This window comes from Nipponia nippon, unplaced genomic scaffold (assembly GCF_047370975.1).
Source record: "Nipponia nippon isolate SJK-2023a ecotype South Korea unplaced genomic scaffold, ASM4737097v1 scaffold_8, whole genome shotgun sequence".
Taxonomy (NCBI): Eukaryota; Metazoa; Chordata; class Aves; order Pelecaniformes; family Threskiornithidae; genus Nipponia; species Nipponia nippon.
Genome location: NW_028262402.1, coordinates 51,873,772 through 51,887,137, shown reverse-complemented (window position 1 = coordinate 51,887,137; position 13,366 = coordinate 51,873,772). Strand labels below are relative to the sequence as shown.

The 13,366-nt window shown below is 41.0% G+C and overlaps 1 protein-coding gene across 4 annotated transcripts in view; it reads right to left on the bottom strand.

Moving 5' to 3' along the window:
* The window catches only part of CMYA5 (cardiomyopathy associated 5), a 54,550-nt gene that overhangs the window by 18,786 nt on the left and 22,398 nt on the right, over positions 1–13,366 (bottom strand). Inside the window, exons 3-8 of one of the 4 annotated variants that reach the window (XM_087741700.1) lie at positions 11,746–11,841; positions 10,837–11,070; positions 8,312–8,334; positions 6,238–6,359; positions 5,485–5,517; positions 1,012–1,161 (exon numbers count right to left, since the gene is read on the bottom strand). In XM_087741700.1, coding sequence (XP_087597826.1) covers positions 1,012–1,161; positions 5,485–5,517; positions 6,238–6,359; positions 8,312–8,334; positions 10,837–11,070; positions 11,746–11,841 — 658 coding nt within the window. Of the gene's footprint in view, positions 1–1,011; positions 1,162–5,484; positions 5,518–6,237; positions 6,360–8,311; positions 8,335–10,836; positions 11,071–11,745; positions 11,842–13,366 lie in introns of those variants that run through there. The other 3 variants (XM_087741701.1, XR_015700961.1, XR_015700960.1) reach the window with 3 other exon arrangements.

Genomic DNA, 13,366 nt, shown 5'->3' with positions numbered 1-13,366 from the left:
GTTGCACTGGCAGGGCCTACGATTGTACCTCTCGACTAACATGTAAAATCCAGTCAATTAAAAAAATCCAGAAAGAATTACTAGCCAAGATCTCCATATTTTATGCTGACTTAGTTTTGACAGAAAGTTTCTGATGTGCCCTTGAGTTGAATGCACTCAAACCCCATTGATGGCAAGGGGAGATTATGGCCCTCAGTCCTACTGAGGACTAGGCTGGAAATTTGGGACATACAATCCGCAGCTGTCAACCCTGGTTTTACCACTCTATAATGTAACCGTTTCTCATAATGGACTTTATAGCCCTGAGCTATAAATCAGCTATTATAAAAAGCCCTTAGCATCCTTTAGCATGCACACACATGCACCCACATACACATAGGCACATGTGGATTTGTGCAGAGCCCAGTTGCTTAAAGTGACTTTATGATCAGTCTGAGCTTTTTAATGAATGAGCATTTCGATCCTCTTTTCTCAATCTCATATTTAAGATCTGAAATATTTTAATGTAATTTTGAAAAAAAATCTTTGTCTACGTGTGCAAATACTGTGGACATACTGATTATCTTTTCCTGTCATTTTTTCTATTAGGACACATTTCCAAAATACATGCAGGGCCGTAAAAACTTAATGAAGCCTGTCCCTTTGGAAGCTCTATCTGCAGTCCCCATGAGTACCCACAGGCCAGCATGGGCACATTCTCTCTGAAGGTCAGGCTACTTAATTAAAGTGCACCTCAACAAGGATGTTGCTGCTTCTCTGCCAGCAACTGCTCTGCACTTTACAGACAATGATATTTATCTTGCATTTTGAGGGACAAAGGGGAGGAGAAGGAATGGCATATACCTCACACTTTCCTCCACCATTACCCATCCTTAGTCCTACACACGATGTCTTCACAGCCCCTCTTCTTTCTGCATCCTGGGCCCTCCCCTGCGCTTTGGCCTCCCTTCTGGTGACCCCAGACCAGAGCAGAAAGGACTCCTGCCATCATGAAGGCAAGACCTTACGCACCACCTGCATCTTTGCTGGCTTGTGGCTCCTCCATACAGTAGACCTGGAAGCAGTCAATGGCGTCCCCATCGTTCACAGCCCAGTAAACGGCAATGGAGGTGCTGGTGGCCGAATTTGGTTCCTGAGGTACAACAGTCGGTGTCTGTGGGACTGAGAGGAAAGTTTCCCGTTGTTATTCACACTCCTGTATTTTCAGCCAAATTATCTACAGGTTTGTGAGGCAGCCCGGTTGCTTATTTTCACTCTGGTTGCTTATTTCCACAGAACAAGTACAGCAAGTACATGAAATATGGATAATAGTGGTGCAGTTTTAGAGCAATAGGTCATCCTAAACTAGGAACTAGAAAAGTTAATTGCTTGCCGTTGGAATCTGTCCATTTCCCTCACGGTCTGGGCAAAATAAGATCCAGTTCTAGTACTGGGACCACCTGAACCCAGCGCAATGCATGTGCCCACGCCCTGCCCAGCTCTTGGGGTCCATCCCTATGGGGCAGGACCATCACACAGATGAGTCATGGCACAGCTGCTCGTGCTCCCAGGGCTGTGGCAATCCTGGACACGCAGAGCTGTCACACAACTCCAGCGATCCTTCTCCTTTCCCCAGGAGACCTGCTCCTTTCAGTCACAGGGAGAGCTCTCCAGCTCTGTGCTCCACTTTGAGGTATACATGCTGATGAAACCCCAAGAGATTCCTGATAACTTCAGGCCACCTCCTCAGAAAGGCCAGAAGACCCTGAAGCCTAACCCAGGCTCCTTTGGGTGACCGCCTTCTCCATTACTTGACCTTGCACTGCAGCACAGGCACCAGAGGAGAGGACACCCTATGAAGAGGATGCTCATGAAAGTGGAGACGGAAAGCATTTCTTTGTAGCAAACAGCATGGGATAGTTCACTGATAGTGAGAGGGAGCTTGCAGAAGAAGAAAGTTTCCTCCAGAGACATATGTGTGTAGCTGATTCCAGAGAGGTGGGCAGGGGAAAGGACCTGCCACACCAGGAAGGGATTCATGCAGTGTGTCAAATCCACTGAGATTTACAGAAGCACAGATGTGCTTTAGGTAAAGGAAGGCTCAGAGCTCCCGCACTAACAGCCTGGGGAGTGGGAAGCTCCCTGCAGCCTTGGGTCCACCCCTGCCCAAAGGTGAACTCCTACTGAAGGTGCATTACCAGGTGCTCCTGCCTGGCATGGTCATTTTCCCCACAGACCGAGTGGACAGAGGATCCTGCGTGTGCAGGTGAACCCAAGCTCTGCCAAAGCACCTGAACCTCATGGGACAACCAAGAGCATCCTTCACAAAGAGTGCTTCAAAGACCTCCGAGGTTCCCCAAATTTCATATAAACTTTGTCTCCTGATCGGCACAGATCCATCCCTGATGAGATATTGTTCCCCTCTACGATTACGGCTTAAAAGAGAGGGAGGGGAAAGAAAGAAGCAAAAAGCCCCAAAAGATGTTCATTGTTAAAATGATTGCAGGGAACGAAAATACATGGTTCTATTTCTTCATCCAGTAAATTTCCATATTGCATGAATTCTCTTAGAATCTCAGCAGAAAGCTTTTGCTTTTTTTCAGTTATCTTCACAGTAATGATGATGATCCCCTGTGGCATGAAAAAGGCAAATGCAGATGCTGGCTGTTTCCTTATGATTTATACAGAGAGCTAGCAGTACAGTAGGATTACATCTGCTTCCCATTGAAAAAAAAATTATCCTTTGCATTGCTAAAAACAATCTGCATTTTATCTTTTGACTGCATCTAGAGTTGATCAATTTAAAAATTGATCATCTTTAGGAAAAGACTTCCTTTCAGTGGACCCAGTGGGGAAAACAGCTTTTTTTTTCCTGTGAAGTTGCCTAGAAACTGCTATTTATGATCACAGAAACCCCACAACTGCAAGATTTATTATTATGCCAAATCGGAACAGAAGCTAGCTTAATGAATGAAACTTCTGGAAGTTATAGATCAAAGTTCAGTTTGTTAACATTGAGAAACATTTGATTTCTAATTTTCTGTCGCATAATATGAAACAAACTTTTGAAAGGAAGAAATTTCAAAGCAAGAAGTTTAACTGTTCTCTTCAGAAACAGAACATCTATGTGTTATCAAAGTGCTGGCCCATTTTAAAATGAATTTTAGTCAAAGAAATGAGATATTTGTACCACAAGTTTGACTAAATCATATTTTTCAACGGAAAAGTGTGACATTTTCTTATCAGTTCAGTTTTCATTGAAGTGCTATGGTATAAGGAAGATTTTCCTTCATGCTACCTAGTCTCCATGGCCCCCAGGAGAAAAAATAATAATCCCAAATATTTCATGGATATTTACCCCTTTCCATTGTAATGAGAAATAACATTTCTTTGGCTTTTTAGACTTGAAGAAGGAAAGCAGTTACATTCCTCTGTGACTTTAATAGAAGATTGTTACAATCAGCAAAGGTCCTCACCTTCTGGTATAAAAGGGCAGGACTCATGACAGGCTTTGGAAATTCTTCTTCAATTTTTAAATTTTACCCACTCTTCTTGTGGCACAGCCTGGGTTGCAGTATGCTCAATGTCATGCTGCAAGGGTTTTTCATGCTTATGCATTTGTTAATGGGGTGATTTATGTGAAAGGAGGAAGAATTTGATGGAAAAGGCCTTTTCATTAGTGGATATGGAAAATTTGGAAATGGAGGGCGTTTTGAAGGAAAGATGTTTCTGAAGTGGTGAAAATAAAGTTCTGTGAAATTGTTCCATAAAAGACTATACTTTCTGAAGGAAAAATATGTGGATTGGAGAAACATGGCAAATTCACATCTATTTCATTGAATGGCTGCAGTCAAAAAAAAATTCTGAGAGTGTCTGACATTTGCCTCCACTATGTGATAAATGATGTACTCAAGGTGTTCAATTCCAAATAAAGTTTCATGGAGGCATTTACCTCTATTTTAATTCAGGAAGGGTGTAATCTTGAAAACAAAACATATTTTGTCTACTGCTCACCAAAGTAAAAATCACAATAACAACTGAAATACTTGGTAGTGGAAATGAAAAAAGAAAACTGGGTGTTTTAGAAAGAGAAAGAAAAGAAAGTATAAAGAATAAGGAGCTTTGAAGGTTGCTTGCTAGTGGATAGCCATTCATTTCCAGCTTGTCAAAGCAAGCTGGTCGGGAGTCATTTGGTGTTCAGCAAATACAGTACTTAATGCAAATCAAACCGAAAAGCAGATCTCAGTGGTTTGAGGAAAAACATGTTGGAGTGACTTGTGGGAAAAGGAAATACAGCATGACAAAATGGCTCTGTCCTCCTGGATGACCTTGCCAGTAGGTAGCAGCCCAGGAGGAAAGAATGGTTGCACCTGTGGGACTGCAAGAGGGAGTTTAGGAACTGAACCAAGACACATAGCACATTTACACCACTAAGTTAACTCTGTCTGAGAGTGGGTTACAAAAAAGATCTTTTTATCTGACTTCCTAAAGAAATGAGGCTGAGATAACGCTGCATGCACAAGTGCCTGTCCAACTTCACCTGTGAAGCTTTGAATGCCACAGGCAAATTCATACAAATCATAGCAGATTAGACATGTAAAGTGACAAGCTCTCAAACACTTGTGTGATGTAATTTCATAGAATGCTTTGGGATGGAGGGGACCTTTAAAGGTCATCTAGTCCATCCCCCCTGCAATTGGCAGGGACATCTACAACTAGATCAGGTTGCTCAGAGGCCTGTCCAGCCTGGCCTTGAATGTTTCCAAGGATGGGGCATCCTCAACTTCTCTGGGCAACCCGTTCCAGTGTTTCACTACCCTCATTGTAAAAAATTTCGTCCTTATATCCAGTCTGAATCTACCCTCTTTTAGTTTAAAACAATTACCCTTGTCTTATCGCTACTGGCCCTGCTACAAAGTCTGTCCCCATCTTTCTTCTAAGCCCCCTTTAAGTACTGAAAGGCTGCAACAAGGTCATCCCACAGCCTTCTCTTCTCCAGGCTGAACAACCCCAGCTCTTTCAGCCTTTCCTCACAGTAGACGTGCTCCATCCCTCTCATCATTTTTGTGGTCCTTCTCTGGACTCTCTCCACAGGTCCGTGTCCTTCTTGTACTGAGGACCCCAGACAAGGCGTCTGACAATCTGACAAGGAAGTTAAGGTCTCAGAGATATTCAGTTCCTCTGGGTCTAATAAAAGTAGTGGTGTGGAGAAGAGACACTATCTCCCTACAGTGACACTGCTGAGTGCACTTGGGTCTTATTAGACACCGGGGAGTCTCTGTAGGACAGCACTTCTCCGCTGTCCCATGTGGCACCTGAAAATCCAGCCAGGAAACAAAGCACCTTAGGGAAATTGATGCTCTAGTTCCCATACTCAGGGACCAAACACATGAGAAAGATGCATCACTTGAAAAGCCGGAGAGTGACTACGACAGCGGTGGTGCACATGATGGTAAATGGGAGTTCACGAAGCATGGCAGTGAGATGCAAGTTCCCAAAACAAACCTTCTCTTGAGACAGCAGCACTGGAGTGAGGCCCTGTTATGAGGAAAATGAATCCACAAATTGGTGCTGACAAACTCTTCATTGACAGTTGTTTAGATCTGGATAATTTCTATACGGATATGTACAGGCAGAGCAGAAAGCCCACACAGGCAGGCTATTTACAGGATATGAAATATCAGATAGAGATGAATAAACCCCTTTATCATGTGCAACTTTCAACGCTGCCCTCTGCAGCAGAGGCTGTTTCCAGCTACAGTTAACCACTTTCCCTTCACATCCTGTGGGGATTTCAGTTGCCTCCATTCACTTGGCACAAGCCCAGGGACCTCAGCCATCAGCCAGCCCCCTGCTCTCCTCCTCACGCCAGCAATGCTAGGGCTGCCCCCCCTGGAGGAAGAAAGCTCAGGAGACCCTTTGATTGCCTCTTCTGTCCCTACCTGCAAGGGAACAGCAATTTCTTTAGCCCTGGGAGATTTACAGGTAGAGACCTTCTGCTAGTCTGAGGTACAGATATCTTAAATGATGCAAGAATCCTACACTTTAGCACTTTTCCCACTGTTGCTCATCTTAGTGTCCTACTATAAGCCAAACACTTGTGCACAATTAGACTTCATTTTACATTCAACTCTGATTGCTAATTAAATGGTTTGCAAATTTATACTTCTCAAATAGATTCTGTTTTTAGCTTCATAAAATTTCCAAAGCATTGCCAAAACATTAGCTTTTGTAAAGATGATATTCAGAGACGCTTACCAGCCACATGTTTTAAGGAGTGCTGGTTGCTTTGTCCTGGACTGTCCGCATAGTGCTCAAACAGTGAAAAAGCACTGGGCACCTTTTCTAAAGAGAGAGTAGTATCCATTGCAGAAAGTAACCTATTTGGAAGAAAACAGATAGCTGTAAAAATCCCTTGTGGCACCACACGGTTTCCAAAGGCCAGAAGAAAAGACCATGCAACATATGCTTCTCTAAATATTTCCCACGAACTTGACGACGACATGCAAGGAGAAGCTGTTTCCCTAATACTGAACATTTAGAGCATACTGCGATTTCAGATCAGGAGTGCAGAGAGAGTGCACACAGTCTGTATACACCTGACCTGTGAGAACATGAGGACGTGAAGTTCATAGCAAGACTCCCAAGAGCACAGGAGTTTGGGCTTACTAACGCAGTGCCTTTAAAGGTTGCAAATCTTAGAGCTAAACTACAGCAGCTGACTCCAGAGATGTAAAGCAGCTGCTTGTGGCAAGCAAAAAAAAACATGAGAAGGAAGATGGATTCCACTTAATTAGCCCATATTTGCTGAGTTCATTATAGGAAAAAACCCAACATATTTTTAACTCTGAGGGAGAAGCAACTTCAAGGAAATGAAAGACATTTTTTTTCAAGGCAATTGAATTTTACCTTTTTCCTTTTCTTTTTTTCAGTCACAAAAGTAGTTAATTATGCATAATCTTAACAAAGCACAAGAAATATGAAATATAGTTTCTTTAGAAAAATATGCATTGTTATATAGACTTGTTCTTAACCTTTTTTAGCAAGTCAGGTATTATCAAAGTAATAACCACACCCATGCACAAAAAAGAATAAACTTTAAATTTAGTGTGTAAGTTAAAAAAATAAAGATCAAGTATACAGAAAGCCTTGGAAAATTGTTTCATCATGTTATACCTGCTCTGTTCTTATGCAATAAACTACATGCAGATATGTGGCCAGACTGACACATTTTGACTTAGAACGGGGGAGTCCAAATATATAGTCCTAATTCTGCAGATTAATGGGAACCACAAAGGGGTGTTTGGCACATTCTTTTCAGACCACTCTCCTGGAGTTGTAATTTGATGGCAAACTGGAACCCTCGTGTCGTTGTTATACCCCAGTCCATCAACATGTGTCAGCATGTATATCGCTGTGATGACTGAGGTAGCACTGACAAGGGTATGTTTGATATGCACCACGCAACACCCAGGCCCTTTGGGCAAAGCCAGTGGTGGTGGTGTGGGGAAAGCAGGTTTGGGAGATTGCATAGGAGAAGCCCGCAGCCAGTCTGTCTGAATATTTGTAGTTCACCTTGGAAAATTTATAGGGGGAATACAGGCTTCTAATTGAACACTTCTCTCATAAAGGATAGGTCTCACCAAAATTACTCTTCTTCCCTTGAGGAAATCACACATGGCAGAGAACTGTTTGCAATTGCATGTATTTACTGGTATGTGCAGGCGGGGCAGGATGCAGCTGTGATGAGGCAACAGCCCTCTGGTGCATCCTGAATCAGGCGGTGTTGATGAAGAGTCACGAGAAAGCATCAGCCCATAGTCTCCTGGTAAGCTTTTGAAAGCTACTTAATCTCATTTTTTCTGAAATTGTGTTCAGAAATATAGCCCAACAACCCCAGTCATGTGAGTGACACTCTGCATTATAACCTTTCAGAGACCAGATAATACAAAACCAGACTAGTGAAAAAAGAACGTACCAGTGATGTCTAAGAGATGGAAGCATGGTCAAAATGTTTTTTTAGTATATGCATGTATAATAATAACTACAAGGAATATCTGTTTAAAAATGTCTATGTAGAGATTTAAAATTAAGCTGAAATTTTAAAATGCTACTTGTTTAACTGATATATTACAGAACACATGCAAAACACTTCAAAACCAGTCAGTTACAGCAACAAGTATAAAACATCTTAATTTCATTATTTGCAAGGTTTATAAAAGTAGCTATGAATATTAGCAGTGTGTTTTCAAAGCTTGCAAATACTAAATGAAGCATCCAGCATGCTAGGCCTAGTAGTCACTACGGTGCACTTAACCCATACTTCATATACCTTTTATTCAATTCTTTAGATGACTAAAGGAAGAAAAAAAGAAATGTATTAACAGTTTTCAAAACCCTGAAAATGTTGAAGAACCACTCATCTAACAGCCTTGCTACTCTCCACACACATAAAATACACATGGCTTTATTGACTTGATGTTGTCTGGGATGCTGTCCATTTACACCAGCAGAGAATTTGGGTCCCTAAGAATATTCCACTTCAAGGCTCTGTCTCAGCAGGCTATTAGAGTCTAAATCTGGTTTCAAACTCCTGAGGGGTCAGGATTCAATATGCATGTTTAAGGACCAGAGCACAGTCAAATAGTTTCTTAAACCAAGGCTTTCACAGAAAGAAATCACTGGCACATTAAGAACACTTAAATCCAAATTCTGGCTGAAATCTCCTTCATAACTTCTGGTTACTAGAACCTGCATGAGATTTGTACTTATGGAGTGAGAGCTTCTCCCGTGATCCATGAATCTGCAGCTAACATTTCCTGACTCATGAACAGAAAAGTTCCTGTCCTCTATCACTAACAGAAAGGGGCAGGGAATCTAATAATTTTCCCACCCCACGAAAGATTTTCAGATTACAAAGTTATCTTTTTGTGAAAGCACTGATCCAGCACCTCACAAAGTTCAGGAAAATAAAATATATTTCTCATCCATCCCAAAATAGCCAATCATCTCCCATGGCATTCACTTGGTTACAGTATACTGCACTTGGGTCACAACAACCCCATGCAACGCTACAGGCGTGGGGAGGAGTGGCTGGAGAGCTGCCTGGCGGAAAAGGACCTGGGGGTGCTGGTCAACAGCCGGCTGAACATGAGCCAGCAGTGTGTCCAGGTGGCCAAGAAGGCCAATAGCATCCTGGCTTGTGTCAGAAATAGCACAGCCAGCAGGACTAGGGAAGTGATTGTCCCCTTCTACTTGGCACTGGTGAGGCTGCACCTCCAATACTGTGTTCAGTTTTGGGCCCCTCACTCCAAGAAGGACATTGAGGTGCTGGAACGTGTCCAAAGAAGGGCGATGAAGCTGGTGAAGGGTCTGGAGCACAAGTCCTGTGAGGAGCGGCTGAGAGAGCTGGCGTTGTTTAGTTTGGAGGAGACTGAGGGGTGACCTTATTGCTCTCTACAACTACCTGAAAGGAGGTTGCAGCGAGGTGGGGGTCAGTCTGTTCTCCAAGTAAAAAGTGACAGGATGAGAGGAAATCACCTCAAGTTGCGCCAGGGCAGCTTTAGGTTGGATATTAGGAAAAATTTCTTCACTGAAAGGGTAGTCAAGCACTGGAACAGCCTGCCCAGGGAAGTGGTTGAGTCTCCATCCTTGGAGGTATTTAAAAGGCATGTAGATGTGGTGCTTAGGGACATGGTTTAGTGGTGGACTTGGCAGTGCTAGGTTAATGGTTGGACTTGATGACCTTAAAGGTCTTTTCCAACCTAAATGATTCTATGGTTCTGTGATTCTATGTTTCTACTAAGGCATTGCGTAGCTTGCAGCAGGGAAGAAAGCCAAATATTGCATTTCCATAACTGCTGGTATATGGGCTGGGGGCTTGTATTTGGAAAGCTGTTTTATTTTGCATGAATGATCAGTCTTTAGTCTTTAATTTGAACTTTTCATTTCTTGCATCCCAGGATAGTTTCTCTGCAACTTCCAGACTACATGCTAATTCCATAATGGTACAAGATTATTGTCCTGCTGATATACTTCTATAAAGGAGAAAGTGTCACAGCTCACTTATGGACAAGTCTTGCAGCACAAGAACAATCTTGGAGGACCCAGACTGTTAATGATTAACCTGCAAGACCTTCTGACATCAGCTTACAACTGCCGACTGTACGAGCTAGGTAACTCAAGTCATGAAGATTCACAAAGGATGTTTTTTACATCCAGAAAGGATGATTACAGACATGCACCTCACATGCACATTCCTAAATCTAGCCCATTGCCGTGGTTCAACCCTGGCCAGCAACTAAGCACTACACAGCTGTTCACTGTTTCTCAGCAATAAACATATATCACAGCCTCAGTAATTTTAGTGCATAACTACTGTCTGTATCTGCTCATTTAAAAAAAAAAAAAACAAACAACAAAACCCACCACAACTCAACAACTCTGCTTCCAGATTAGATAATTTTCAATTACACTTTCTTGTTTCACCTTTATTTCTCATACAGTAAAGTACTTTTTACTATAACATTTCTAACTCCTCAGTGGATAATTAATTCTAGATAAATTATCTAAGTGTCCCTTAGCCTTCTCTTCACAAAACAAAACAGAACTGAACCATTTTAATGGCGTAAGGCATGTTTTCATCCTATGCATCATCTTTGCAATTCTCTCTGAGGATTCACATGACAAAAGCAAATGATTTAGCAGTTTCAGAGTGGAATAGCTGAGCTTGCAGGACTTAGCTATCTTAAAAAAAAAAAAGTAAGGTAAATAACTCATTCTTGGCCTAAGTACTGTATAAGTGCTTTCCTAACTAGCATCATAAAAGCTACAGTATGCAAACCATTTTTTACTTACACTTAGGAAAACAAATCCATCGAGTTCTTCCATTTCTTTTACTGTTATCTCCAAAGTTTCTTTTGCTGAATCAACAGTTTGCTGGAAGTTAACCATCTGCTCATACAGGTACTCCATTTTCATCTTCTTCACTTCCTCAAAGTTCTCTGATTTCTCATCATATTGTGCTACCACTTTCTTAAGCATCTTTTCATTCTGCTTTTCCAATAACTCTGCATTTTTCTTATAGTTTTCCTGCAAAGTAAAAACAGATGTAAATTGATCTGCAGAATAAAATTACAACATTTAATGAATACACAGGAACTGTCAATTACACATATATGAGCCATCCCCCAGGCTCCTGGCATCCTGACAGCAAGAGAACTTTATTTCTGTAAGCAAGCTCATCTGGGAGAAATAACACTAGAGAAATACATTAAAAATAATGGCAGATTTTTTTTTCCCTTAGTGTTTAAAATTAAACTTCCATATTTAAGCATTGAGATGGGAAGTCTGACTACAAAATAGCTAAAAATCCATACTTTCAACTGAAATTAATACAGTCCTCAAGACTTAAGAACTTGGGCATTAAGAAGTTAAGACACTGGGCAACTCATTTAGATGCTTCACATACAATTCTAAATAAAGACACAAACAGTGTGAGCTTTCTATAAGCATAAACAAAATTAAGGGAACTTTTTCCTCCAGTGCTTTACAGTCACATATTCCACTTTGCAATAATGTGCAAAAAACCCAATCTTTTTATTCCCTGAAAGTTAACACCTTCCTTGCAGTGGCAGAGGTCAGTTTGAGGACTGGAGAAACAGCCCGTTTTAGTGGAAGCAATGACGCTACAAAACAAGGCGAGCATATCTTAGAAGTAATTTTGTAGAGGGAAAGAAAACTAATGCAATAAAACACTGGACTTACCTCAACAGAATTAAATAGTGATTCAATATCACTCACGAACTCTTCAATCTTCATTGACTTATCTTCCAGTGCTATTAGCAATTCATCTAAGTGATCCTGAAATTTAAAATGTTTCAGTAACATAAGCATGTTATTTTATAAAGTTTTAACACGCAACATATTTTAGGTGAATATTTTTGTTTTGGCATGAGCCACCATTGGAACAATTGCTATATTAAGTTCAAGTACCTCCCTAGCTACAAAGACATCCACAGAAATAGCAACTGGAACAGTCACAAAACTGTTTCCAAACCAAAAAAAGTGATCTCAGTTCAACAAGGTGCTGAGTGTCTATAGAAGTCGTTGAATGCTGCGAATTCCAGTGCAGCTTTGCTAGAGACTGAGGGTACTCAGAGCCTCATGAGGATCCTCAAGAGATCACAGTAACAAGCCCATAAAAACGAAGATAATGCAGGTAATTATGAGGCTAATAGATTATGCAGTATCATGATTTCTTTTATTAGAATTTAAAAGATATTTCCTATAAACCAGAATTCATCAAAATCACTGGTTGAATTAGATGTGGAAATAAAAGCAGTCCAAGGGACAACAGGCATCAGAGACGACTCAGAACTTTTTCTTAGTCCTTCTTGACCTTCCGTGAAAGCAAGCTGGCCATCTGCTCAGGTGCAATTTACAATTTATAAAAATACTTTTAGTTTTAATTAGCTGGCATAAATATAAAAGGAAGGTTATCTTCCTTTGGTAACAACTTCCTATTATGGCAAACTTCTACAGCTAGATCTGTTGAAAACTAGCATATGACCTTCCATTAATTATAAAAGTCACATTGGACTATACAATTGAAGGCTCACTTTAGAAATATTTAGGGCCAATCACCAAGATTCAGAGGCAGACTTCTGTTTGTCAAGATAGCCTATAAAATCTGACAGATGCCATCCATAGCTCATTTCATTTACTGTGAAAATATGTTCCTACAGTTAAGATTCAGGTGACAAGCATTTTGCTATCTTAATGTTTTTTCAGCAATTATACAGAAGTAACAAGGAACATACAAATGCCATCTCAGAGTAACCTGAGCCCTGAGTGCTAGAAATCATGTGAAGCCAAGCCTGTGTTGTGGCCAGATTTAATATTGGTTTCATGTCTGTGCTCCACAGCCAAGGAGTGATATCATGGGATGTTTATTTGTAGCTTAACTTGACTCACTGCAATGCAGGTACATTAGAGGGATGGTTGGGGTCTGTGACTTTATTACTGAATTACTGGTGGCTAATTATCACTTCTAAGTCAAGCATGAATGGCCATATATAAAAAGTAACTCTGCTGTCATACATCTGCACACCATGGAGATAGTTTGTAAATACTGATATTTGAAACTGCCACATTGACTCCTCCAACTTGTAATTTCTCTTTCTTGCATATGAGTTAACATAAAGATAACACAAATACCATCGATACAAGCCTTTCTGGAATTTTAATGAAATTACACAATCTGTATTACCATCAACCAAACATGTACCAGGAAAGAGACCTCACCTTTCAGATACTGGGGTGAGATTAAATAGCTGGTAACCAAGAATGGAACATCTTTATACTTGTAAAGAAAAAATATGGTATG